This window comes from Trachurus japonicus, chromosome 9 (genome assembly GCF_045865225.1).
Source record: "Trachurus japonicus isolate A0001 chromosome 9, Traja_1.0".
In the NCBI taxonomy this organism is placed as follows: Eukaryota; Metazoa; Chordata; class Actinopteri; order Carangiformes; family Carangidae; genus Trachurus; species Trachurus japonicus.
The window spans coordinates 1,148,381-1,176,333 of record NC_140915.1 but is presented as its reverse complement, the minus strand read 5'-3'; the positions used below and the strand labels follow the sequence as shown (position 1 = coordinate 1,176,333).

Sequence of the window (27,953 nt, the reverse complement as noted above, 5' to 3'; positions counted from 1 at the left end):
TGAATACAGCTGTGTTGGGTTACATTTTGTGTTGCATTGAGTGCTTGTTGTTATTAATGGTTTTTCTGGGTTTAGGGAATATATATTTATATAGGCTACATATATACATTTATATATTTATATATATAAATATATTTCCTTTGTGTGGTTTTTTGTGTATGAAATTAACAGTGGGTAAAACGACAAAACAAAGACTGACTAAAAAAAAACATATCTAACGTACCAGGAGAGAGACCTGGTTGGTACCCCCAAACCCCCAAACCCCCCCCCACTAAAACTCCTACTGAAACCGTCACAATACGCTGCTCAAAGCTAGTCCTTTAGATTGATATTAATATAGGCAAGGATAAAAACAACAACAACAGACAACCACTATCAACAAAGCAGCTGGAGCAGCAGCACGTGACCAGACACCGTCACATGATATTATATAAATAAATAAATAATGAGACTGTGATGAAACAGCAGCAGCTTGGGCGTAACACACACACACACACACACACATAGTGCAGCTGCTCAGGTCGGGTGTGGCCTCAGCAGCAGGAAGTGAAGGGGGAGGACAGGTAGAGTTACCTGCAGCAGCCCCTCCCCCACACACAGCTGCAGGTCTCTCAGGTGAAGCTCAGACCAGAGTCAGAGTCAGTCTAGTCTCAGTCTCAGTCCTCGTCTGTTTCCAGCAGCTTCAGCTTCTTCAGCTTCTTCAGCTTCTAGACCAACGCTCACGGTGAGTTTCATCTCTTCATCCTCAGTCTGGGTTTCTAGTCCAGTACCAGGTCCAGGACCAGGACCAGGTCTAGACCAGGACCAGGTCTAGTCCAGGACCAGGACCAGGTCTAGTCCAGTACCAGGTCTAGTCCAGGACCAGGACCAGGTCTAGTCCAGTACCAGGTCCAGGACCAGGACCAGGTCTAGTCCAGGTCCAGACTGAGGGGTGTTGGGGTCTGTGTTCGTCCTCAGTTTCTCTCTGTTTCTGATGAGACGTTTACTGAACGTGGACTTTTTCACCGTCGATGACTCTGCTGCTGGTTGGTCTTTAAACGGTTTAATCCTGAACCAGCCTCACCCTGTCTCTACCTGTGTGTGTGTGTGTGTGTGTGTGTGTGTGTGTGTGTGTGTCTGTCTCTACCTGTCTGTCTCAATTCAACAGGCTTTATGCACAGCTCCACTACTTCCTGAACTAAGCCAGCTTCTTTATTTCCTGTTTTACATAATTGGACCAACTGATGAATCCAGGTGTGTCCGACCTCACAACAACAGACACACTCAGACTCACCTGGATTCATCAGTTGGTCCAATTATGTAAAACAGGAAATGAAGGAGCTGGTTTATTTCAGGAAGTAGTGGAGCTGTGCATAAAGCCTATTGAATTCAATATAGCTTTATTGGCATGAACAGAGATTTGTTTTTGCCAAAGCATTTTACACAACACTTACATATGCACCACAACTGTCTGTCTATACCTGTCTCTATTTGTCTGTTCGTGTCTTTCTTTTCCTGTCTCTACCTGTCTGTCTCTACCTGTCTGTCTGTCTGTACCTGTCTGTCTGTCTGTCTGTCTGTCTCTACTGTCTGTCTGTGAGGGAGGGGCAGTAGCTACTTCCTGTTCCTCTCTGAGTCTCAGACCAGGTCCTGGTCTGGATAGATCTGGTCTGATCCGGTCTCTAACTCTGGTGCTTCACTTCTTATACCTGGACACGTCTCCATGGTAACTGATGCTGAACGTCTCACCTGGTCAGGAGCAGCTTATGTTTCCTAGCTCCGCCTCCTGACCAATCAGCTGTCTGGCAGAATGACATCACCGTAGTTAGGTGTGTGAGTGTTGTTCAGACAGGAAGAGACACAAACCTGTCAGCTGATCGCGTGTCTGTCGATTATTTAAACCATTGATCGATCAGTTGTTTGGTCAATAACATGTTAAATGTTTCCCAAACCACCAGACGACGTCCTCAAATGTCTTGTTTTGTCCACAAACCAAAGAGAGACTCGGTTTATCGTCATAAAGGAACAAAGAAACCAGAAATATTCACATTTAAAGGGATAGTATCATTTTTTTTAAAGTGTGGTTGTATGATCTCCAAATAGCCCCTAAGTACTTTAATTGCAGTAGAAGACTCTCTGCACTCCTCCCGTTAGCAACGCCAGCCCATAATAGCCCTGCCCAGAGATTTACAACATACAGTGTTGTGAACAGACCCAAAGAAACGGCCTATTTTCACGGCCTAAAAGAGGTTTTACCTGAAAGTCCAAATAAAAACTGTGTTTTTCCTGCACTTTGAAGGGCTGGAAAAAATTATATTATAGTGAACAATGGAACTGTGTATTATTTTTCAGGTAAAACCTCTTTTAGGCCGTGAAAATAGGCCGTTTCTTTGGGTCTGTTCACAACACTGTATGTTGTAAATCTCTGGGCAGGGCTATTATGGGCTGGCGTTGCTAACGGGAGGAGTGCAGAGAGTCTTCTACTGCAATTAAAGTACTTAGGGGCTATTTGGAGATCATACAACCCCACTTTAAAGAAAAATGCTACTATCCCTTTAAGAAGCTGGAATCAGAGAATTTAGACTTTTTTTGTACTTTTTTCCCCTCCAGGTGACATCATGGTGTTCCACCCAGAGTTTGCGGCGGCCGGTCAGGGGGCGGGGCTTCAGGTGTGGCGGGTGGAGAGCTTGGAGCTGGTTCCTGTTCCTGTCAGTCAGTACGGAGGGTTTTACAGCGGCGACGCCTACCTGGTCCTACACAGCACCGAGACCAGAGGAGGAAGACTGCAGTACGACCTGCACTACTGGATAGGTACTACTACTACTACTACTACTACTACTACTAGTTAGGGCCACAGGCCATCACACCGGTCACTGGTCCCTACAGCTATGAAAAACTAGGAAAAACTGCGCAAAATTTTGCATTGAAGTCAATGGGACGGGCGGAAAAAAAAGAGTGAAAAAGACCAATCATTGGAGTTTAACAAACGTCTACTGCTCAGGCATACTTTCACCTAGAGACTCCATTTAAACTTTAAACAGTAGACACAAGTCTTGTGTATTGTCGTATTACTCCACGTTTTGATAGGTCATATAGTTTTTGATCAATCCATGATCAATGACCATGATCATTTTTGGAGAAATTATGAGTTTATAATGGGTGTGTATTGCACGGAATGTTCGTGTCAGAGTGCGTGACATCATCGGATAGAGTGGGAGAGATGCCAGAAAAACTCAAGATTTTTTCTCTTTCCACACTCGGCCCAGCCACAATTTACACTCTACACACATGATTTTTTCAAAAATTTGTAGACAATCTTGTTATCTCTCATGTCATGTGCTCAAAATATCAGAGAGACTTACAGAATTTAAACTCTGAGCCTCTAAGTGCGGCCACGTCTGTCTCTGCTCCTCATTGACTCCAATACAAATATTTTCTGAGAGGAGCAGAACGGCCTGATGTTTTAAAACTGCCAGCGTCGCCAAAATATTTACTGTAGAAACACCAAATCGTACCACATTTTTCAGTAAGTCCTTAGAGCAACGTTGATCTGTGTTTTGTTCTGATAGGAGTTACCGTTTTCTCACCCTAAGCCTAAATGTGAGACCGGTGCAGAGGCAGAAAATGGCTCTTTTTCTCCACGTTTCTGTCTGTCTCAGCCTGCGGGGGCCCCTATCGCCGTGGTAACCACCTGGAGTTGCCGTGTGAAAAATCACATGTGAAGTTCATTTTTCTGTATGGGTAGTAGGCTACTACATGTACTACTACTACTACTACTACTACTACTACACTGACTATACTGACTAGACTCAGGTGTGGCTCTGATTCTGCTCTCTGATTGGCTGGTTGCTCTGTTTCTGCTCTCTGATTGGCCCGTTGCTCTGGTTCTGCTCTCTGATTGGCCCGTGTGTCTCTAGGTTCCGACTGCTCTCAGGATGAGCGCGGAGCGGCGGCCATCTTTGCGGTCCAGATGGACGAGTTCCTGCAGGGGGCGCCGGTCCAGTACCGCGAGGTCCAGGGCCACGAGTCCAGTACCTTCACCGGATACTTCAAGACCGGCCTCAAGTACATGGTACTACCACTACTGTCCCACTGGTCTGGTTCCCATAGCAACCACACAGGAGCTGTCTTTGGCACTATAGACCGAATCTCCTTGTTGTTTACATTCTACTTCCTGGTAGAAAACCAGCTGTAATGTGAATGAGATCAATAGTAACGAATGAGAGTTTAGCTATATATCATATTTTTCAGGCCCTATCACCGTTTAGACAAATCTGAAATGATTGAAGAAACATTACTATTTCTGTGTGTGTGTTTTGTGTTGCTATGTGTCGTATTTATTCAGTTTGGGGGAATCACAGTGTCTAGAAAGCATCAGTGGCTCAGCTGACAGGGACAGCTAACGGTAGCTAAGCTAACGGTAGCTAAGCTAACGGTAGCTAAGCTAACAGTAGCTAAGCTAACAGCAGGACGTCAGCTGTTAAAACCCTCCCGTTGTGGGACACCACATGAAACTACTCCAGTTAGCTCAGTCATGTTGGAACTCAGATATCCGCTGGAGAAAATATTTTTTCATGGAGCGTTTATTGAGTCACTGAGTTATTAAAGTTAAACAGGTAGCTAACCGTTAGCCTGGCTAATCTATGATAACCATGACTAATTACAAAAATGTGCACACAGAAATAGTAATGTTTGTCCAATCATTGGTTTTATAAACTTTACAAACATCAGATTAGTTCTCATGCTGGTTTTCTACCCGGAAGTAGTTGTAAACAACAAGGAGATTAGTCCTATACTGACTAGATGCTGCAGCTCTACTGAGTGGAATACGTCAACGCGGCGGCCATCTTGGTCAGGGGGAAGCCGTGTCTACTTCCTGCATCAGAGGTCTATCAACCATTAACATCACCACAACTCACTGGATATTCAACCCATTCTCAAGATGTTTGGTTTATTATAAATGTCAGACACATATTTATGATACAACAACAAAAAACATTTTTTGAAAATTTTTTATAATTGTTTTTTTAACATATTAAACATACACTTCCATACTCAGACACACACCCACATGCATAAATACACTGACATGTGTTCTACAGGGTCTGACTGCTGGTCAGACGTTTAATATGTCTATGTTTTTTTATTTTTTTATTTAACCTTTATTTAACCAGGAATAATCCCGTTGAGATTCAGAATCTATTTTGCAAGAGAGCAGCACAGAACATCCACATCAAGTAGGCTACACATTTAGACAACATCAACAAAACAAACATAAAAACAGCCCCGGACCAAGATGGCCGCCGTGTTGACGTATTCCACTCAACAGAGCTGCAGCATCTAGTCAGTAGCTGTGTCCCAATTCAGGGGCTGCAGCCTTCGGAGGACCCAGCCTACGCGGTCTCCGGAGGCAACGGCTTCGGAGCCTCCTCCGGGGGCCGCATCAACGGTCGGTAAATGGGAAGGTCTAGCCTTCAGAGCATTTCCTGATCCGAACGTAAACAACGGCGTAACGTAAACAACGGCCGGACGTTAAACATTTAAAAGTAGCGCTTGCAACAGCTCTACCGCTCCTCCGCCCCTCGCTTTTTTTTTTTTTTTTTTTTTTTAAAGAAGTAGAATCAATACAAGGGCAGTTATCATTAATATACTAATAAACAAACCATTGAACAGCAGCCAGGGGGGTAGGCTATTGAATAGAGAATAAAGAGAGCACAAGTAATGTGTTTTCATAGCTTTCTTATTAAAAGTTGTCACACACAAGATGCTTTGCCTCCGCTCCTCACCTGTGCAGCCAGAGCAGAGCAGAGCTCAGCAGCGGGCAGCCACACCTCCGAGCCGGCCGCAGAGCCGGGTTACCATGGCTACAGCACAGAGCTGCTCCGTTCGATAGCTAACGGCTAGGTTGCTAATAACAACAACGGTGCAGCAAAGCATCTTGGGATACGGGAGGCCGCGAAGGATAGTAGCGGTGCATCCTCCGAATGCAGGGGAAAGGAGGACGCATTTGGAGGCTGCATTTGGAGGACCCTTCGAATTTAGACGAATTGGGACAGCCTTCGCGCAGCGCTGTGACGTAATCGGCCTTCAAATCCACCCTCCGAAGGATGCAGCCCCTGAATTGGGACACAGCTTATATATCTATCTATGGGCACTGATCGTGACATCACTTCCTGTTTGTCCTCAGAAAGGGGGCGTGGCCTCAGGGTTCAATCACGTGGTGACCAATGACGTGGATGTTCAGAGGCTGCTGCAGGTCAAAGGTCGCCGCGTCGTCAGGGCAACGGAGGTTCCCGTCGCCTGGGAGAGTTTCAACCACGGAGACAGCTTCATCCTGGACCTGGGAGAGGTGAGACGGGTGGAGAGGGGTGAGACGGGTGGAGAGAGGTGAGACGGGTGGAGAGGGGTGAGACGGGTGGAGAGGGGTGAGACGGGTGGAGAGAGGTGAGACGGGTGGAGAGGGGTGAGACGGGTGGAGAGAGGAGAGACGGGGTGAGACGGGTGGAGAGAGGAGAGACGGGTGGAGAGAGGAGAGACGGGGTGAGACGGGTGGAGAGAGGAGAGACGGGTGGAGAGAGGTGAGACGGGTGGAGAGAGGAGAGACGGGGTGAGACGGGTGGAGAGAGGAGAGACGGGTGGAGAGAGGTGAGACGGGTGGAGAGAGGTGAGACGGGTGGAGAGAGGTGAGACGGGTGGAGAGAGGTGAGACGGGTGGAGAGGGGTGAGACGGGTGGAGAGAGGAGAGACGGGTGGAGAGAGGAGAGACGGGTGGAGAGAGGAGAGACGGGTGGAGAGGGGTGAGACGGGTGGAGAGGGGTGAGACGGGTGGAGAGAGGAGAGACGGGGTGAGACGGGTGGAGAGAGGTGAGACGGGCGGAGAGGGGTGAGACGGGTGGTGAGGGGTGAGACGGGTGGAGAGGGGTGAGACGGGTGGAGAGAGGAGAGACGGGGTGAGACGGGTGGAGAGAGGTGAGACGGGCGGAGAGGGGTGAGACGGGTGGTGAGGGGTGAGACGGGTGGAGAGGGGTGAGACGGGTGGAGAGAGGAGAGACGGGGTGAGACGGGTGGAGAGAGGAGAGACGGTGGAGAGGGGTGAGACGGGTGGAGAGAGGTGAGACGGGTGGAGAGAGGTGAGACGGGTGGAGAGAGGTGAGACGGGTGGAGAGAGGTGAGACGGGGTGGAGGGAGGAGAGACGGGGTGAGACGGGTGGAGAGAGGTGAGACGGGTGGAGAGAGGTGAGACGGGTGGAGAGGGGTGAGACGGGTGGAGAGGGGTGAGACGGGTGGAGAGAGGAGAGACGGGGTGAGACGGGTGGAGAGAGGAGAGACGGGTGGAGAGAGGTGAGACGGGTGGAGAGGGGTGAGACGGGTGGAGAGAGGAGAGATGGGGTGAGACGGGTGGAGAGAGGAGAGACGGGTGGAGAGAGGCGAGACAGGTGGAGAGGGGTGAGACAGGTGGAGAGAGGTGAGACGGGTGGAGAGGGGTGAGACGGGTGGAGAGAGGTGGAGAGAGGTGAGACGGGTGGAGAGAGGTGAGACGGGTGGAGAGAGGTGAGACGGGTGGAGAGGGGTGAGACGGGTGGAGAGAGGTGAGACGGGTGGAGAGAGGTGGAGAGAGGTGAGACGAGTGGAGAGAGGTGAGACAGGTGGAGAGGGGTGAGACAGGTGGAGAGGGGTGAGACGGGTGGAGAGAGGTGAGACGGGTGGAGAGAGGTGGAGAGAGGTGAGACGAGTGGAGAGAGGTGAGACAGGTGGAGAGGGGTGAGACAGGTGGAGAGAGGTGAGACGGGTGGAGAGGGGTGAGACAGGTGGAGAGAAGTGGAGAGAGGTGAGATGGGTGGAGAGAGGTGAGACGGGTGGAGAGAGGTGGAGAGAGGTGAGACGGGTGGAGAGAGGTGAGACGGGTGGAGAGAGGTGGAGAGAGGTGAGATGGGTGGAGAGAGGTGAGACGGGTGGAGAGAGGTGAGACAGGTGGAGAGAAGTGGAGAGAGGTGAGACGGGTGGAGAGAGGTGAGACGGGTGGAGAGAGGTGGAGAGAGGTGAGACGGGTGGAGAGAGGTGAGACGGGTGGAGAGAAGTGGAGAGAGGTGAGACGGGTGGAGAGAGGTGAGACGGGTGGAGAGAGGTGGAGAGAGGTGAGACGGGTGGAGAGAGGTGAGACGGGTGGAGAGAGGTGGAGAGAGGTGAGACGGGTGGAGAGGGGTGAGACAGGTGGAGAGAGGAGAGACGGGGTGAGACGGGTGGAGAGAGGTGAGACAGGGAGGTGAGACAGGATCTGAACCTGTCTCTCTCTTCTCCTACAGGAACTCATCCAGTGGTCTGGTTCCCATAGCAACCGCTTTGAGAAGCTGAAAGCCACCGTGGTGAGTAGTTACATCCATAAACACACCAGCTGTGTAGTAAATCTCCCCTATCACGGATGTAGTTCACTAACTATAGTGTGTTCAACATGGACGACAAAACACCCACAATGCACCGCAAAACTGAGTGAACAAGCGATGTACACTACTTTCTACTCCCGTATGTATCCCACAATGCAATGAGAAGAGCAGCAAGCTAATTAGCATGTTAGCTAGGATTTCTTTAGGTTATTTAGCAGTAAACTCTTGGCTCCGTTTGCCTGAGCAGCAGGAGTTGGGCAGCAGCATCCCATAATAACAGGCAGCATTAAATCAATCTGATAAAGAAACTGGAGTAGAATATGGAGGAAATACCAGCTAACCAGCTAAGCTAATAGCCACAGCTAACCAGCTAAGCTAATAGCCACAGCTAACCAGCTAAGCTAATAGCCACAGCTAACGAGCTAAGCTAATAGCCACAGCTCACGGTCAGGGTTAGGGTCAGTAGTCGACCAAACCAAACTTCCGATATTTCAACAGTTTATTGTAGAGAAACACAACCACACAGAATCACATCCTCTAATGTTCCTGCAGGTGTCGGTTTTTATTATTTTATTTTTATGTGTCCGGTTTGTTTCATACGTCCATGGTTTGTTTACATGATTCTCGGTGCGTCTGCTATGTTAGCAGCAGTAGGCTAACACGCTAACACGCTAACAGCTGTAGCATCAGCTGACACAACCACGTCCAGAAAAGTATCTATGTGTTACATCAGTATGACATCATCAGTGACATCATCAGTGCTCAGAAACTAACCGGTTGACTGACAGGTGTCGAAGGGTATCCGTGACGACGAGCGGTGTGGGCGGGCCAAGCTGCTGGTCTGTGACGAGGGGGCGGAGCCAGACAGGATGCTGGAGGTGATGACATCACACAGTAGGGTTGTTGATGCTGTTGTTACCATGGAAACATGCTCAGTGATGATGTCATCATGACCTCAGGTGCTCGGGGAGAAGCCGGAGCTTCCTGACGCTCACCATGACGACGCCAAGATGGACGCCTCCAACAGGAAGCTGGCTCAGCTCTACAAGGTAGAGAACCTGTCTGTCTGTCTGTCTGTCTGTCTGTCTGTCTGTCTGTCTGTCTGTCTGTCTGTCTGTCTGTCTGTCTGTCTGTCTGTCTGTCTGTCTGTCTGTCTGTCTGTCTACCTGTCTGTCTGTCTGTCTGTCTGTCTGTCTGTCTGTCTGTCTGTCTGTCTGTCTGTCTGCCTGTCTGCCTGTCTGTCTGTCTGTCTGTCTGTCTGTCTGTCTGTCTGTCTGTCTACCTGTCTGTCTGTCTGTCTGTCTGTCTGTCTGTCTGTCTGTCTCTCTACCTGTCTGTCTGTCTGTCTGCCTGCCTGCCTGTCTGTCTGTCTGTCTGTCTGTCTGTCTGTCTGTCTGTCTGTCTGTCTGTCTGTCTGTCTGTCTGTCTGTCTGTCTGTCTGTCTGTCTGTCCTCACCTGTCTGTCTGTCTCTCACCTGTCTGTCTGTCTGTCTGTCCTCACCTGTCTGTCTGTCTCTCTACCTGTCTGTCTGTCTGTCTGTCTGTCTGTCTGTCTGTCTGTCTGTCTCTCTACCTGTCTGTCTGTCTGTCTGTCTGTCTCTCTACCTGTCTGTCTGTCTGTCTGTCTGTCTGTCTGTCTGTCTGTCTGTCTCTCACCTGTCTGTCTCTCACCTGTCTGTCTCTACCTGTCTGTCTCTCTGTCTGTCTGTCTGTCTGTCTGTCTGTCTGTCTGTCTGTCTGTCTGTCTGTCTGTCTCTCACCTGTCTGTCTCTCACCTGTCTGTCTCTCACCTGTCTGTCTCTCTACCTGTCTGTCTGTCTGTCTGTCTGTCTCTACCTGTCTGTCTCTCTACCTGTCTGTCCTCACCTGTCTGTCTCTCTACCTGTCTGTCTGTCTGTCTGTCTGTCTCTACCTGTCTGTCTCTCTACCTGTCTGTCCTCACCTGTCTGTCTCTCTACCTGTCTGTCTGTCTGTCTGTCTGTCTCTCACCTGTCTGTCTCTCACCTGTCTGTCTCTCACCTGTCTGTCTCTCTACCTGTCTGTCTGTCCTCACCTGTCTGTCTCTCTACCTGTCTGTCTGTCTGTCTGTCTGTCTCTCACCTGTCTGTCTCTCTACCTGTCTGTCTGTCTGTCTGTCTGTCTCTCACCTGTCTGTCTCTCACCTGTCTGTCTCTCACCTGTCTGTCTCTCTACCTGTCTGTCTCTCACCTGTCTGTCTCTCACCTGTCTGTCTCTCTACCTGTCTGTCTGTCTGTCCTCACCTGTCTGTCTCTCTACCTGTCTGTCTCTCACCTGTCTGTCTCTCACCTGTCTGTCCTCACCTGTCTGTCTGTCCTCACCTGTCTGTCTCTCTACCTGTCTGTCTCTCTACCTGTCTGTCTCTCACCTGTCTGTCTCTCACCTGTCTGTCTCTCTACCTGTCTGTCTCTCTACCTGTCTGTCTCTCACCTGTCTGTCTCTCACCTGTCTGTCTCTCTACCTGTCTGTCTGTCCTCACCTGTCTGTCTGTCTGTCTGTCTGTCTCTCTACCTGTCTGTCTGTCTCTCTACCTGTCTGTCTGTCTCTCTACCTGTCTGTCTGTCTGTCTGTCTGTCTCTACCTGTCTGTCTCTCTACCTGTCTGTCCTCACCTGTCTGTCTCTCTACCTGTCTGTCTCTCTACCTGTCTGTCTCTCTACCTGTCTGTCTCTCACCTGTCTGTCTCTCACCTGTCTGTCTCTCACCTGTCTGTCCTCACCTGTCTGTCTGTCCTCACCTGTCTGTCTCTCTACCTGTCTGTCTCTCTACCTGTCTGTCTCTCACCTGTCTGTCTCTCACCTGTCTGTCTCTCACCTGTCTGTCTCTCTACCTGTCTGTCTGTCCTCACCTGTCTGTCTGTCTGTCTCTCTACCTGTCTGTCTGTCTCTCACCTGTCTGTCTCTCTACCTGTCTGTCTCTCACCTGTCTGTCTGTCTCTCTACCTGTCTGTCTCTCAGGTGTCCAACACCGGCGGGGACATAGAGGTTACCATGGTAGCAGAGCACAGCCCCTTCTCCCAGGATGCTTTGCAGTCCAGCGAGTGTTTCATCCTCGACCACGGAGCCAACGGACACATCTTCGTCTGGAAAGGTTCATCCTCCTCATCCTCATCCTCATCTTCATCCTCATCATCATCCTCATCATCCTCATCTTCATCTTCTTTTTTTTTTGTGATCAAGTTTTTATTATTTCATCCCCCCGCCCTTTTTACAATATGCCCACATTAAATCAAATTCACAGCTACATAATTGACCGTAAAACTTCAAATAATGGCCGAGTCCCAAATTGCCGCCGGTCCCAATTAACCGCCGGGTGTAGCAAAATATTTTCTATATTAAACGCCCATCCCAAATAAACGCCGGGTCAAACATTGTTTTTCTGGTTGCCAAAAAATATTCTATGCAAATATAGCGGGTGTCTCGTGACGTTAAAGTCGGCCGAGGACCGACGAGACGTCAGCTGGTTGCTCCTGCCCGGTCTGTCCACTCCTCTCATCCGCACTTCAGCACCTGTCCTGGGCTGCACCGTGTCGGCTCAGCTCGGCTCGCTCCTCGTTTTAAATGACTTTACTCCTTTTAAAAGTAGCGTAAACAGCCTACTGTTCTCTGATTACTCATACGCGTATTTAGTTAGGCTATAGCTACGTTGCATTATTATTAGTTATAGACCTACTTCATTCAATAAAAATTTTTTTTTTAAAAAGGACGGTGGTGCGAGCCAACAGGTGCTGAAGTGTGGGAGTGGGGGAGAGGAGTGGAGAGACTGGGCGTCCGCAGGGTTTTTGCAACTTGCGGCGGATCAGAGAGGCGGAGGACCGACATGACGGGGGGTCTCAGTCTCCTGGTACCTGTGCGGGCCAGGACCACGGAGGTCAGAGAGACAGAGAACGAGTCCGCCCTGGCCGTATTTACAGTAATGCCTTGAGAAACGCACGTATCGTTCCACCGCCGCCTGCCGCCACAGAGTGAAGCCTCTTTCCCCAGAAGGAGGTCCAGGTTGAACACTATTAATAAACGCAGGTCCCAAATAAACGCAGGTCCCAAATAAACGCAGGTTGATTTGAGCGATTTAAGCAAATAAACGCCCGGGCCTTTATTTGGTGTTTTACGGTATACATATACCACCGTACATCGTACATATACCACCGTACATCGTATATAAAATGTGTACGTCATAACCATGTGAGCTATTGTCCCACCCTTATCCCACCCACACCACCCCCCCCCCCCTCTGGCTTATTTCCCTCCCCTCCCCTTCCCCCTGCTGGATTCAGTCAGTATCTGAACACAAAGGGGGAAGTAGCTACATCACATACAGTTCAATTAATTAACACAGGAGTGTCAAGTCCCCTTGTCCCTCTCCTCTTCTACTGACAAATGTCCCAAGAGTAGGCTACACCAGTAATAATGGAAATAAATAAATAAGTAATAATAAAAAATAAAAATAAAAATAATAATGACCATCCTGAGACAAGGGTGATCTTATCAGTTCACACTGCCAGTAGTATCCCCCAAATATTCAGTATACATACCAAACATACCATGCAGGTTCCTCTCAACTCATAAATCCCTATGCACACATTTACCCAGACGTCTTCATACACTTTTATAATAATAATAATAAATTTTATTTAGAAAGCGCCTTTCACGCCACTCAAAGACACTTTACAGCAGTTAAAATCATCAAAAACACAGAATAAATCATCAAATATAGTTTATAGTTCGTACATGGAGGACTGAGCCCTATCGACTAACCAGTTTCATCTATGTAACTTAAGTCTAATCTTCTCCAATGCCTTAGACAGGACCTCTTCATCTTCATCTTCATCCTCTTCATCCTCATCTTCATCATCTTCATCATGTGTCCTTACCTGTGTGTGTGTGTGTGTGTGTGTGTGTGTGTGTGTAGGTAAGGAGTCGGATGCTGAGGAGCGTCGTGCCGTTCTGAAAACCTCAGAGCAGTTCATCCAGAAGATGAACTACCCAGCACACACACAGGTACACACACACACACACACACACACACACACACACACACACACACACACACACACACACACACACACACACACACACACACACACACACACACACACACACACACACACACAGGTACACACACACACACACACACACACACACACACACACACACACACACACACACACACACACACACACACACACACACACACACAGGTACACACACACAAACACATCAGAATGACCTTTCTCTGGTGTTCGGGACCCATTTTCAGGTTTTAGATGCATACAAGTAGCTACCACATAAATGTGTTTATAGCATCAAGGCTTTTTGACTTTGTCAGGAATCTCAACTTAAACAAAATAAAACAAAAAAAAATTTTTCCACAAAATTCTAAAATGCTCTGGTCAAAATTATGACATTTGTGGTGTTTGGGTTAATTTTGACCCGGTTATAACGATTAGAACAATAATGAGTTAAAACTGAAATCATAAGTGCAAAACCAACTTTTTCATGGATAAAGAACGTAACCAAGAGATGAGAAACACATGGGATGATAAATAATAGTTTTAGTGTGTTTTACAGCTGATTTAAGACTCGGGTCAAAACCGACCCGAACACCATAGATGGAGCAGAAAGCTTCACGAGGAAGGTTCAACTGAAGCCAAGGGGTTTACTGACAAACAAGGCCCAGGGGTCCACACCCAAAAATATTAAAAACAACCTTTCATGGATAATGAAGCCTAACAATGTAACCAAGAGAAGAAAAACAAATTGGATGAAAAAAAAAGTTTTTAGTGTGTTTTACAGCTGATTTAAAACACAGGTCAAAACTGACCCTAACCCTATAGATTGCAGTAGAAAGCTAACACAAGACGAAGGTTAAAAACCTGAGGGACTGGAAAACCTGAATCCACCTTGGCTCAGAATCAATAACTGATGGTGATGTGTGTGAACATGCAGCAGCTTTATTCAGAACAGCAGCAGGTTGCAACTGATTCCCCTAAACCACCACACAAGAAGAAGTCGTACTTCCTCCTGAGCTGGAAACAAAACAACAAACACAGAAGTGGCTTCATCAACAAGATGAACTGGTTTTATTTAAATTAAATCAACACTACAGGAAAAGTAAAATAAAGAATAATAACTGATATTCCTCATAAACAGTCTGACCTCAGACAGTTGTAATCATAAAGAAACAATCCATCTCTAACTAGAGAATATTTCACTTTTGGCCTGTTTTTTTTTGTATAAAACAAGTGGTACAGCACAGAAACCAGCTGTAAAGTGTTATGTTGACATTAACAGTCATGAAGGGAGAGAAGTTAAAGAGATACGCCAACATTTTTTTTTCCGTGTCTTGCCTCACTCCCGAGTCCATGACCAGCAGATAGACACCATCCTTTCCACTTTGTGGTAACAAGGGAGATAGAGCCGTATCGCCGTAATTAGCTTAGCTCAAACACTGGAAGTGTATAGGTAGTGTTAGCCTGCCTCCACCTAAAGTCACTAGTTAGCTTAGCTCAAACACTGGAAGTGTATGGGTAGTGTTAGCCTGCCTCCTACCTAAAGTCGCTAATTAGCTTAGCTCAAACACTGGAAGTGTATGGGTAGTGTTAGCCTGCCTCCTACCTAAAGTAGCTAATTAGCTTAGCTCAAACACTGGAAGTGTATGGGTAGTGTTAGCCTGCCTCCTACCTAAAGTCGCTAATTAGCTTAGCTCAAACACTGGAAGTGTATGGGTAGTGTTAGCCTGCCTCCTACCTAAAGTCGCTAATTAGCTTAGCTCAAACACTGGAAGTGTATAGGTAGTGTTAGCCTGCCTCCTACCTAAAGTCGCTAATTAGCTTAGCTCAAACACTGGAAGTGTATAGGTAGTGTTAGCCTGCCTCCACCTAAAGTCGCTAATTAGCTTAGCTCAAACACTGGAAGTGTATAGGTAGTGTTAGCCTGCCTCCACCTAAAGTCACTAATTAGCTTAGCTCAAACACTGGAAGTGTATAGGTAGTGTTAGCCTGACTCCACCTGAAGTCGCTAATTAGCTTAGCTCAAACGCTGGAAGTGTATAGGTAGTGTTAGCCTGCCTCCTACCTAAAGTCGCTAATTAGCTTAGCTCAAACACTGGAAGTGTATAGGTAGTGTTAGCCTGCCTCCTACCTAAAGTCGCTAATTAGCTTAGCTCAAACACTGGAAGTGTATAGGTAGTGTTAGCCTGCCTCCACCTAAAGTCACTAATTAGCTTAGCTCAAACACTGGAAGTGTATAGGTAGTGTTAGCCTGCCTCCTACCTAAAGTCGCTAATTAGCTTAGCTCAAACACTGGAAGTGTATAGGTAGTGTTAGCCTGCCTCCTACCTGAGCTGAAACCAGCAGTCAGAAGCTGATTTCATTTTAGCTCTAAACTCTGTAAATATTTCACTTCTGTCAGGACCACTATGTCAAAATAATATTTACTTGCACAGTTTAATTTGGCGGTATGGTACTGTTCTGGGACCCCCTGCTCTTCCACGCGCTTGCGTGGAAAGCCTGAGGCAGGAAGAGCACCTTCCTGCCCTTCACGAGCCATCATGAACGGCATAAGCAGGGAGCGCAGCAGCAAAGAAAACCCCCAAAACAACCACACCGGCAAATCCTGGAACCTCTGCTAAGAGATGCCAGGAGGCTATCTAGGATGGAATTAATTTTTTCCTATAAAATTTAATAGGGAATAAGCCACACGCTACCTCTTAACAATAATAATTACAATAATAACCATTATTAATAATAATAATAATAACAATAATAATATTAAATCAATTATTTACAATGAGAGGCTCATGGCTTTTTGTGCATCTAGAATGGCTCTATTGACAGGCGCAGTAAGGCAAGGCAATTTTATTTGTATAGCCCGTTTTTACAAACAGTTTGTCTCAAAGGCTTTACATGGCATCGTAACAACATCCTCTGTCCTTAGACCCTCACATCGACTGAGGAAAAACTCCATGGAAAACCCTTTTAACAGGGAAAAATCGGAGAAACCTCAGGGTGAGCAACAGAGGAGGGATCCCTCACCCAGGACGGACAGACGTGCAATAGATGTTGTTACGGACAAGAAAACAGGGAGCAAAGAAAACCCCCCAAAACGACCACGCCGGCAAATCCCTGACCCTCTAGCAACAAGAGATGTCAGGAGGCTATTTAAGTTGGAATGTAGCCCATTTAAAAGGAAATAGACGAACCCCCCAAAACCCGCAAAAGGAGCTGCCTCAGTGAATAATTCAATGCCAAATATGATTCTGTATTATCGCTATGGAGGTTGAAACCCAGCGCAAATTAAGAATAAAGCAAACCGTTCCTTGTGTGACGCTCCGACCGCTTGGCAGCATCGCTGGCAAACAGAAACTCCACAGCCCCGGAATCAGCCGTCGCCGGTCAATGGAACAGCTGTGTGTGACGCCGCCCCCACCTGCCAGGTGAGAGCCCCGACGGAGAGAAGGAGCCCCCCTCCCCCGTCGTCACAGATGGCGTCCTCCGTTCCAGAGCTTCGCTGAAGCCCCATGACACGACACCGCGCCAGCCGCCGCGGGTCCGCATCGTGGACGGGGGCGACGACATCGGGAGCAGCAGAGCGAGCACGAACACAACCAGCGATCCTTCCCTCATGCGGGAGCCCGTCTTGCAAAAAGCCGGCAGAGGAAGCAGCAGCAGCAAGGGAGGTGACGTCGGGCTAGAGCAGTTTAAACAGCGCGCCCTGAATGCAGTTCCCCAATAGGGGAGTCAGCTGAGCCATCAGCTGACCTGCACAGGTGAAGACAGTTACGCTGTGCTGATTAAGAGCTTGACGTCATGGCCTGCCAGAACTAACGCTACGCTTAATTTTATCCACATTTCAAACATGTTTAGGTGAGAAAGTAGCCGTTTAGATCAGCAGTGTGTCGTTAATTTGTCTAAATACCAGCTGTTTACTATTTTTTGTTCGGACGAATTCGGCGCTACTCAAGCTAGCCGTTGTGACCAACGCACTTCCGGTGACTTTCACAAAATAAAACACCTGTTGCTCTTTACATACAGAAAACCATGACGATAGAATTTGTGCTTTTACTTTGAAATAGGAAGCTAAGCTACCCTCGATGTAGCTAGCTTGAACCAAAATAAAGCGTCTTAGCTTGAACCCTCCGTTTTGACCGATCTCGTCCCGTTAGCGGCATTTGACCGCTCAAGATGCCTTACCGGAGAGTTTTGTCAGCTCTGAGACGAAGATCGGCCGCCGGTTTCCCTTTAGAGTTGCTGAAGAGTTTCTCTGATGACTTTAGGTGGAGGCAGGCTAACACTACCCATACACTTCCAGTGTTTGAGCTAAGCTAATTAGCTACTTTAGGTGGAGGCAGGCTAACACTACCCATACACTTCCAGTGTTTGAGCTAAGCTAATTAGCGACTTTAGGTGGAGGCAGGCTAACACTACCCATACACTTCCAGTGTTTGAGCTAAGCTAATTAGCGACTTTAGGTAGGAGGCAGGCTAACACTACCCATACACTTCCAGTGTTTGAGCTAAGCTAATTAGCTACTTTAGGTGGAGGCAGGCTAACACTACCTATACACTTCCAGTGTTTGAGCTAAGCTAATTAGCGACTTTAGGTGGAGGCAGGCTAACACTACCTATACACTTCCAGTGTTTGAGCTAAGCTAATTAGCTACTTTAGGTGGAGGCAGGCTAACACTACCTATACACTTCCAGTGTTTGAGCTAAGCTAATTAGCGACTTTAGGTAGGAGGCAGGCTAACACTACCCATACACTTCCAGTGTTTGAGCTAAGCTAATTAGCTACTTTAGGTGGAGGCAGGCTAACACTACCTATACACTTCCAGTGTTTGAGCTAAGCTAATTAGCGACTTTAGGTGGAGGCAGGCTAACACTACCCATACACTTCCAGTGTTTGAGCTACGCTAATTAGCGACTTTAGGTGGAGGCAGGCTAACACTACCTATACACTTCCAGCCTTTGAGCTAAGCTAATTAGCTACTTTAGGTGGAGGCAGGCTAACACTACCCATACACTTCCAGTGTTTGAGCTAAGCTAATTAGCGACTTTAGGTGGAGGCAGGCTAACACTACCCATACACTTCCAGTGTTTGAGCTAAGCTAATTAGCGACTTTAGGTGGAGGCAGGCTAACACTACCTATACACTTCCAGTGTTTGAGCTAAGCTAATTACGGCGATACGGCTCTATCTCCATGGTTACTGCACGCACAGTCAAAAGGATGGTGTCTATCTGCTGGTCATGGACTCCGGAGTGAGGCAAGACACAAATTTATTTTTGGCGTATCCCTTTAAATAACATAACCCCCCCCCACAGGTCCAGGTCCTCCCTGAACACGGAGAGACTCCGCTCTTCAAACAGTTCTTCCAGGACTGGAGGGATCCTGACGACACCGTCGGCATGGGAACGGCCTACGTGTCCAATCAGATAGCAAAGATTAAGAAGGTATAAACCATTAAACCAATCAGAAGCCAGATCAGCACCAGAGCGGTTCAGACCGGTTCTAACTCTCTGATTGGACAGGTGCCGTTTGACGCCTCAACGCTCCACCAATCAGACGCCATGGCAGCTCAGCACGGGATGGTGGACGGAGGAGAGGGAGACAAGCAGGTGATACCTGTCTGTCTCTCTACCTGTCTGTCTGTCTGTCTCTCTGTCTGTCTGTCTGTCTGTCTGTCTGTCTGTCTCTCTAACTACCTGTCTGTCTGTCTGTCTGTCTGTCTCTCTGTCTGTCTGTCTCTGTCTCACCTGTCTGTCTGTCTGTCTGTCTGTCTGTCTGTCTGTCTGTCTCTGTCTCACCTGTCTGTCTGTCTGTCTGTCTGTCTGTCTGTCTGTCTGTCTGTCTGTCTGTCTGTCTGTCTCTACCTGTCTGTCTGTCTGTCTGTCTGTCTGTCTCTCTGTCTGTCTGTCTCTGTCTCACCTGTCTGTCTGTCTGTCTGTCTGTCTGTCTGTCTGTCTGTCTGTCTGTCTGTCTGTCTGTCTGTCTGTCTGTCTGTCTCTACCTGTCTGTCTGTCTGTCTGTCTCTCTCTCTCACTACCTGTCTGTCTGTCTGTCTGTCTGTCTGTCTGTCTCTACCTGTCTGTCTGTCTCTCTACCTGTCTCCCTACCTGTCTCACCCTCCCTACCTGTCTCCCTCCCTACCTGTCTCCCTACGTGTCTCACCCTACCTGCCTGTCTCACCCTCCCTCCCTACCTGTCTGTCTACCTGTCTCACCCTCCCTACCTGTCACCCTACCTGCCTGTCTCACCCTCCCTCCCTACCTGTCTCTCTACCTGTCTCACCCTCCCTACCTGTCTCCCTACCTGCCTGTCTCACCCTCCCTCCCTACCTACCTGCCTGTCTCACCCTCCCTACCTGTCTGTCCATCCACCTGTCTCACCCTCCCTACCTGTCTGTCTCCCTACCTACCTGCCTGTCTCACCCTCCCTCCCTACCTGTCTCACCCTCCCTACCTGTCTGTCTCCCTACCTGTCTCACCCTCCCTCCCTACCTGTCTGTCTGCAGCTGTGGCGTGTCGAGGGCTCAGACAAAGTCCCGGTGGACCCGGAGATCTTCGGCCAGTTCTACGGAGGAGACAGTTACATCATCCAGTACCGGTATCACCATGGAGACAGGAACGGACACATCATCTACATATGGTGAGTGGTGACCTCACCTGGCCGTAAGCCCCTCCCCCCGACGGCAACGGTAACTAACCAGGTGTGTGTGCAGGCAGGGGGCGGAGTCGAGCCAGGACGAGGTCGGGGCGTCGGCCATCTTGGCCGTGGCGCTGGACGACGAGCTGGGGGGCGGAGCCACGCAGGTACGTCACTCTGGACCGGACCGGACCGGACCGGACCGGTCTATAGGACGAATCTCCTTGTTGTTTACAACTACTTCCTGGTAGAAAACCAGCATGAGAACAATAGTGACGGACGAGAGTTTCACTATATTTATCTACTTTTTCATGTCACTATATCACCGTTTAGACTAATCTGATGTTTGTAAAGTTTATAAAACCAATGATTGGACAAACATTACTATTTCTGTGTGCACATTTTTGTAATTAGTCATGGTTATCATAGATTAGCCGGGCTAACGGTTAGCTACCTGTTTAACTTTAATAACTCAGTGACTCAATAAACGCTCCATGAAAAAATATTTTCTCCAGCGGATATCTGAGTCCCAACATGACTGAGCTAACTGGAGTAGTTTCATGTGGTGTCCCACAACGGGAGGGTTTTAACAGCTGACGTCCTGCTGTTAGCTTAGCTACCGTTAGCTTAGCTACCGTTAGCTGTCCCTGTCAGCTGAGCCACTGATGCTTTCTAGACACTGTGATTCCCCCAAACTGAATAAATACAACACATAGCAACACAAAACACACACACAGAAATAGTAATGTTTCTTCAATCATTTCAGATTTGTCTAAACGGTGATAGGGCGTGAAAAATATGATATATAGCTAAACTCTCGTTGGTTACTATTGATCTCATTCAGATTACAGCTGGTTTTCTACCAGGAAGTAGAATGTAAACAACAAGGAGATTCGGTTTATTGATACTGTCTTAATTTTCAGGTCTGTTTATATCTGTAGTAGGTTACAGAGACAGGAGCAACAGGGGGGCGTGGCTACCGTCTGGGGGGCGTGGCTCCGACCGGCTCCTCAGTGGAAAATAAAAGTGGTTCTCTGGGGGAACCGGAGCTGAACCAGGTTGTGTTGGGGGGAGAAGGGTTAACTGTCACCTGTCTGCAGGTGAGGGTGGTCCAGGGAAAAGAGCCGGCCCACCTCATGAGCCTGTTCGGAGGAGAGCCGATGGTGGTGTACAAGGGCGGGACTTCCAGAGACGACGGCCCATCAGAGGAGCCAGAGACCCGCTTGTTCCAGGTCCGAGCCAATACAGCAGGAAACACCAGAGCTGTGGAGGTGAGAGACCAGTATGGACCGGTATAGACCAGTATAGACCAGTAAAGACCATTATAGACCAGTAAACTAAACTGGAGTTTAAAGTTCTGGTGCAACAGGATTAAAATTAAACTTAATTTAGAGTAAAAATTAAACTGAGGTTTAAAGGGAGGTTTAAATCTAATCTGTCTTAATTTTGAACTAGGTTTAAAGTTTAGTGCAACAGAATTTAAACTTAAACCATGATTTAATCTGGTTTTAAAGTTAAACCTTGTTGGTGCAATCCAGCCTAAGGGGGAACAACAACAACAACACCTCTGGAGTGATATATTGCTTAAATAGACCAGTATAAACCAGTATAAACCAGTATAGACGAGTATAAACCAGTATAGACCAGTATAGACCAGTATAAACCAGTATAGACCAGTATAAACCAGTATAAACCAGTATAGACCAGTATAGACCAGTATAGACCAGTATAACCCAGTATAGACCAGTATAGACCAGTATAAACCAGTATAGACCAGTATAAACCAGTATAAACCAGTATAGACCAGTATAAACCAGTATAAACCAGTATAAACCAGTATAGACCAGTATAAACCAGTATAAACCAGTATAAACCAGTATAAACCAGTATAGCCCGGTATAAACCAGTATAAACCAGTATAAACCAGTGTAAACCGTGTCCTCAGGTGGATGTGTCGTCCTCCAGTCTGAACTCCAGTGATGTCTTCGTGCTGGTGGCGCCCGGCGGCTGCTGGTCGTGGTGAACCAGTATAGACCGTTATAGACCAGTTGAACCAGTATAAACCAGTGTAAACCAGTATAAACCAGTCTGAACCAGTATAAACTAGTATAGACCAGTATAAACCAGTATAAACCAGTATAAACCAGTATAAACCAGTATAGACCAGTATAAACCAGTATAAACCAGTATAAACCAGTATAAACCAGTATAGCCCGGTATAAACCAGTATAAACCAGTATAAACCAGTATAAACCAGTGTAAACCGTGTCCTCAGGTGGATGTGTCGTCCTCCAGTCTGAACTCCAGTGATGTCTTCGTGCTGGTGGCGCCCGGCGGCTGCTGGTCGTGGTGAACCAGTATAGACCGTTATAGACCAGTTGAACCAGTATAGACCGTTATAGACCAGTTGAACCAGTATAAACCAGTGTAAACCAGTATAAACCAGTCTGAACCAGTATAAACTAGTATAGACCAGTATAAACCAGTATAAACCAGTATAAACCAGTATAAACCAGTATAGACCAGTATAAACCAGTATAAACCAGTATAAACCAGTATAAACCAGTATAGCCCGGTATAAACCAGTATAAACCAGTATAAACCAGTATAAACCAGTATAGACCAGTATAAACCAGTATAAACCAGTATAAACCAGTATAAACCAGTATAGACCAGTATAAACCAGTATAGACCAGTATAAACCAGTATAGACCAGTATAAACCAGTATAAACCAGTATAAACCAGTCTGAACCAGTATAAACTAGTATAGACCAGTATAAACCAGTATAAACCAGTATAAACCAGTATAAACCAGTATAGACCAGTATAAACCAGTATAGACCAGTATAAACCAGTATAGACCAGTATAAACCAGTATAAACCAGTATAAACCAGTCTGAACCAGTATAAACTAGTATAAACCAGTATAAACCAGTATAAACCAGTGTAAACCAGTATAAACCAGTCTGAACCAGTATAAACTAGTATAGACCAGTATAAACCAGTATAAACCAGTATAAACCAGTATAAACCAGTATAGCCCGGTATAAACCAGTATAAACCAGTATAAACCAGTGTAAACCGTGTCCTCAGGTGGACGTGTCGTCCTCCAGTCTGAACTCCAGTGACGTCTTCGTGCTGGTGGCGCCCGGCGGCTGCTGGTCGTGGCGCGGCGGCAGCAGCAGCTCCACTGAGGCCCGGGGAGCCGGACAGCTGAGCCAGGTGCTGCAGGTCGCACCTGGCCGGGTGGAGGAGGGGGAGGAGCCAGGTGAGCAGCTGTTACCATAACAACCAGTTATAGAGATACAGTTCTGGTTCTGATACTACAATACTTTACTTTCATAGAAATGTACATGAAGTAACTACACTAGTAACTAGAAACAGCATTTCCTGACAGAAAATGCGTGTGAATGCTGAAAGCCATTGCTGAACCATGCTGAATTAGCAGAATAAATTGACAAAGACATGCGGAATGACATGCAAGAAACATGTCCAAGGAAGGAATTGAACCCACAATGCCATGAGTGGTAACCTGACACACTAACCACATGGCCACAGAGGACCTGACTTACAATGAGCTTTATACTATCAGGAATGAAGGACTGTCCAATGACAGCTGAATAGTTGGAATGAAAGAGAGCACACTGTTTTCAAGACTGTTGTCATTCATTGTAATGTGATGATGTGGTACAAATAATCAATGAGATAACGAACACCTGTAACCAATTGAAGGCGGGGTAGGGGAGGTGAATTCTGCCAGTGAAGTCCCATAGGCAAAGCAAGGCAAGGCAATTTTATTTGTATAGCCCGTTTTTACGTGCTTTCAGCATTCACACTAATAATAAGTATAAAGAAAATGGCGGAGAGGAAGAACAATAGTGTGAATGCTGGAAGCACTAATTATGTAAATAGTTACAGTGATGTCTATATATGGACGTGTCGTGTCACATGACTGGATCATCGAGGGAGGAAACTGACACAAGATGGCCGCCAGTGTGTCGTCTGATCCTCTCCTTGGTTCAGCCAACCTGTGTGTGTGTGTGTGTGTGCAGATGCATTCTGGGAAGCGCTGGGTGGACAGGAGGACTACTGTCGGTCGGCGCGGCGGGAAAACGAGATGGAGGCTCATCCTCCACGGCTGTTCGCCTGCTCCAACAAGACCGGCAACTTCCTGGTACGGCATCATGAGGTCACGGTGTGATGAGGCATATATATATACACATATTATATATATATATATACACAGATATATACACATAGAAGCCTCCTCTGACGCTGCTGTCCATTGGAACGATGCGTCAACACGGTGGCCATCTTGGTCAGGGGGAAGCCGTGTCTACTTCCTGCATCAGAGGTCTATCAACCATTAACATCACCACAACTCACTGAATATTCAACCCATTCTCAAGATGTTTGGTTTATTATAAATGTCAGACACATATTTATGATACAACAACAAAAAACATTTTTATTTTTTTATATTAAACATACACTTCCATACTCAGACACACACCCACATGCATAAATACAGTGAAATGTGTTGTACAGGGTCTGACTGGTCTGACTGCTGGTCAGACGTTTATATGTCTATGGTCAGAAACCCCTGACCAAGATGGCCGCCGTGTTGACGTACGCTGAGAAGCAGAAGGCGCCATCTAATGCTTATTTCTGTTACATACGAGGAACACAATTTCACACCATACAACAATCACAGCTTAATATAAACGTATTTCATATCGGCTACTGCAATAATACACAGAAATATACATTCAAACCTCAACAAACAACTTCAAATGTCTAAATTCTAACCGTTTAAGACGAGGGCATGACGCCATGTTTTGATGTTGTCATGACGTCAAGTCAGAAAGTCGGAGCTCTGATATGATGCCTGAGTTTCCCACCTGTAATTTCAGAGCTGTTTTTTTCCGACTTCCGAGTTGTTTTGAACGCAGCATATATGTATGTATCTATGGTGATGATGTCACAGCGTGATGATGTCACGGCGTGATGATGTCACGGCGTGATGACGTCACAGCGTGATGATGTCACTGTGTCCAGATGGAGGAGGTTCCCGGTGAACTGACGCAGGACGACCTCGCTCCTGATGACGTCATGATCCTGGACGCCTGGGACCAGGTGAGTCTCTGCTGCTGCTGCTGCTGCTGCTGCTGTCACGGTTGTCATGGTTACAGGCCTCCACCCGGTCTCCACGGTGACCACCTGTCCTTCTGTCTGTCCCGCCGCAGGTGTTCGTCTGGATCGGCGAGGAGGCTCACGAGGAGGAGAAGGAGGAGGCGGCGGCGTCAGGTGAGTCAGACAGGAAGTATCAGCTCAGACTCACCTGGGTGGGCGGAGCTAACGGTCGCCTGGGTGGGAGGAGCTAACGGCCGCCTGGGTGGGCGGAGCTAACGGCCGCCTGGGTGGGCGGAGCTAACGGCCACCTGGGTGGGCGGAGCTAACGGTCACCTGGGTGGGCGGAGCTAACGGTCACCTGGGTGGGCGGAGCTAACTGTCACCTGGGTGGGCGGAGCTAACGGCCACCTGGGTGGGCGGAGCTAACGGCCACCTGGGTGGGAGGAGCTAACGGCCACCTGGGTGGGCGGAGCTAACGGTCACCTGGGTGGGAGGAGTTAACGGTCACCTGGGTGGGAGGAGCTAACGGCCACCTGGGTGGGCGGAGCTAACGGTCACCCGGGTGGGAGGAGCTAACGGTCACCTGGGTGGGCGGAGCTAACGGTCACCTGGGTGGGCGGAGCTAACGGTCACCTGGGTGGGAGGAGCTAACGGCCACCCGGGTGGGAGGAGCTAACGGCCACCTGGGTGGGCGGAGCTAACGGCCACCCGGGTGGGAGGAGCTAACGGCCACCTGGGTGGGCGGAGCTAACGGCCACCTGGGTGGGAGGAGCTAACGGCCGCCTGGGTGGGAGGAGCTAGAGCTCTGTAACAGAGAGTAGTGACAGCATTGGTCCAATGGCAGCGCCTCCTGGTGGAGGAATAAAGAACTGACATCTCTGCATTGGTGGTGAATGAGCAGTGTGGTGTTTTCAATAATTTAAGGACATTTATAGATCACCCACGTTAATAGCATCATTGAGGATCCTTTACAGATAAACATTAACACATAGGAGAGTAAAAAAAACAATAAACAACAGTTGTCTACATGAATGTTTCAATCTACATTTTGTAATAAACAAATTCTAAGTATAATCTGATATGACCAAGACACCTAAAAACAAAAACACGGCCGTTTTCATCAATTTACCAGCAAGTGGGCAACACACATACATTGGAGTGAATGGGTTTTCTGGGCGCTGTTGCAATACCCACATCCTGCCACTAGGGGGCAAAACCCTTAAACCCTTAAACCCTTAAACCCTTAAACCCTTAAACCCTTAAACCCTTAAACCCTTAAACCCTTACACCCTTAAACCCTTACACCCTTAAACCCTTACCACGGGAGTCAATGGAGGGGTCCTTACTCTCTTTTACAGAGCTCTAGGCCGAGCTAACGTCCACCTGGGTGAATGAATGAATGAATGAATGAATACTTTATTTCAAACATGTGAATAACATATTACACTTGAAGCACTAGTCAAGTGCTTCAAGTGACAAGTAGCGATGGCAAAAGTGTGAAAACCTTAGTGTTTGTCATAGCCCCTCTTCTTCCCTGTACCCTGGTTGGACGTCGTCTGAGCTCCTCCACTCGTCTGTTCCACAGTCTCACTCCACATGTTGAAATGCAGAAGGTTTTTTTTTTTAATGAACTTTTTATTGAAGATTAACAATCAAATAATACAGACAGGGAGAGATCCATTCATTCAATCAGGGGGCCAACACGGCCAGAAATTTACTCCCTAAGTTATTGTTCTTTTCTTTTTTTCAAAAAACAAAACAAAAACAAGAACAAACAAATCAAAACAAAACAAACACAACCACATACCACCACACTGACACCTTTATGCAAAAGGTTTTTAAAGTTGTGCGTGCTGTGCATACAGATGTTTTAGGTTCAGTTCCCCCCTCAGATTATACAGTATCCCCCTTCTCTCAGAAAAAAAACATGCTTGAATATTTACTGGTAGTGTGTTGTTTGTTGCCCTGTCCATGATTTGTGCTGTTTTAGTCCAGGCAAAATAGCATTTTCCGACAGACTAATTGTAACAGAATGTTTTTCACAAACTTGTAATACAAAAAATGTTACATTTCATGAATACTTTCATTGTGTAAAGTTTCATTGTGATAGGAGTAAAGGAAAGAAAAAAAAGCCATATCAATATTCATTGGGATGTATTGTTGTTTGGCCTTATCGGCACCATAGACTTTATACAGTAAATCATTGTTGGATTGATGAGAATTAAACATATTTCCCCAACTAGGATTTCTTAGGACTTTTAGTATGTTGTTCTGGACACCTCATAGAAATGATGGATGGTGAAAAACATTCTGTTACAATTAGTTCTATTTTGGGTCCAAACTGAGCTGGATTGCCTGGACTATTTGGAAGTAGGACCAGATCAGTGAGTTTCAGTATTTTTGATTTTGAGAAAAATCAAACGGTCTCCTGTGTTTCCTCTGATTGGGCGGAGCTAACAGCTAACAGCTAACAGCTAACGGTCTCCTGTGTTTCCCGTGCAGCCGCCCGCTACGTGGAGAGCGACCCGGCCGGCAGAGACCCGCGCACGCCGACCGTGACGGTCAAACAGGGATTCGAACCGCCGACGTTCACCGGCTGGTTCCTGGGATGGAACACGGAGTTCTGGAGCGCCGACCCGCTGCAGCGTTTCCTCGACAACCTGTGACATCACTTCCTGTTGCACCATGACACATGAATAAAACTTACAGTGAAACCTGTGTGTCCTGTGTAATGGTACATTTGAATATTCCTCTGTTTTAAAGGGATAGTTCAACATTTTGTCAAATTGGCCCATTGCCATAA

The 27,953-nt window shown here is 47.4% G+C and overlaps 1 protein-coding gene across 1 annotated transcript; it reads left to right on the top strand.

Annotated features, from left to right (window-relative positions):
* Positions 1 to 660: 660 nt before the first annotated feature.
* LOC146980455 (gelsolin-like) lies at positions 661 to 27,868 on the top strand. The gene is made up of 19 exons (XM_085785674.1): positions 661 to 724; positions 2,590 to 2,790; positions 3,897 to 4,051; positions 6,167 to 6,328; positions 8,283 to 8,342; positions 9,149 to 9,238; positions 9,320 to 9,409; positions 11,335 to 11,467; positions 13,286 to 13,374; positions 18,696 to 18,824; positions 18,903 to 18,989; positions 19,886 to 20,019; positions 20,093 to 20,183; positions 21,117 to 21,287; positions 23,111 to 23,285; positions 24,070 to 24,191; positions 25,076 to 25,153; positions 25,264 to 25,324; positions 27,653 to 27,868. The coding sequence occupies exons 2-19, from the start codon at positions 2,598 to 2,600 to the stop codon at positions 27,814 to 27,816; spliced, it is 2,184 nt and encodes a 727-aa protein (XP_085641800.1). The 5' UTR covers positions 661 to 724; positions 2,590 to 2,597; the 3' UTR covers positions 27,817 to 27,868.
* Positions 27,869 to 27,953: the final 85 nt, after the last annotated feature.

Coding starts and splice junctions, on each gene's coding strand:
- LOC146980455 (XM_085785674.1), top strand. CDS start 2,598: ATGGTGTTCCACCCAGAGTTTGCGGCGGCCGGTCAGGGGGCGGGGCTT. Junction 13,375..18,695: donor ACTACCCAGCACACACACAG/GTACACACACAC, acceptor CCCCCCCCACAG/GTCCAGGTCCTCCCTGAACA. Junction 25,154..25,263: donor TCCTGGACGCCTGGGACCAG/GTGAGTCTCTGC, acceptor GTCCCGCCGCAG/GTGTTCGTCTGGATCGGCGA.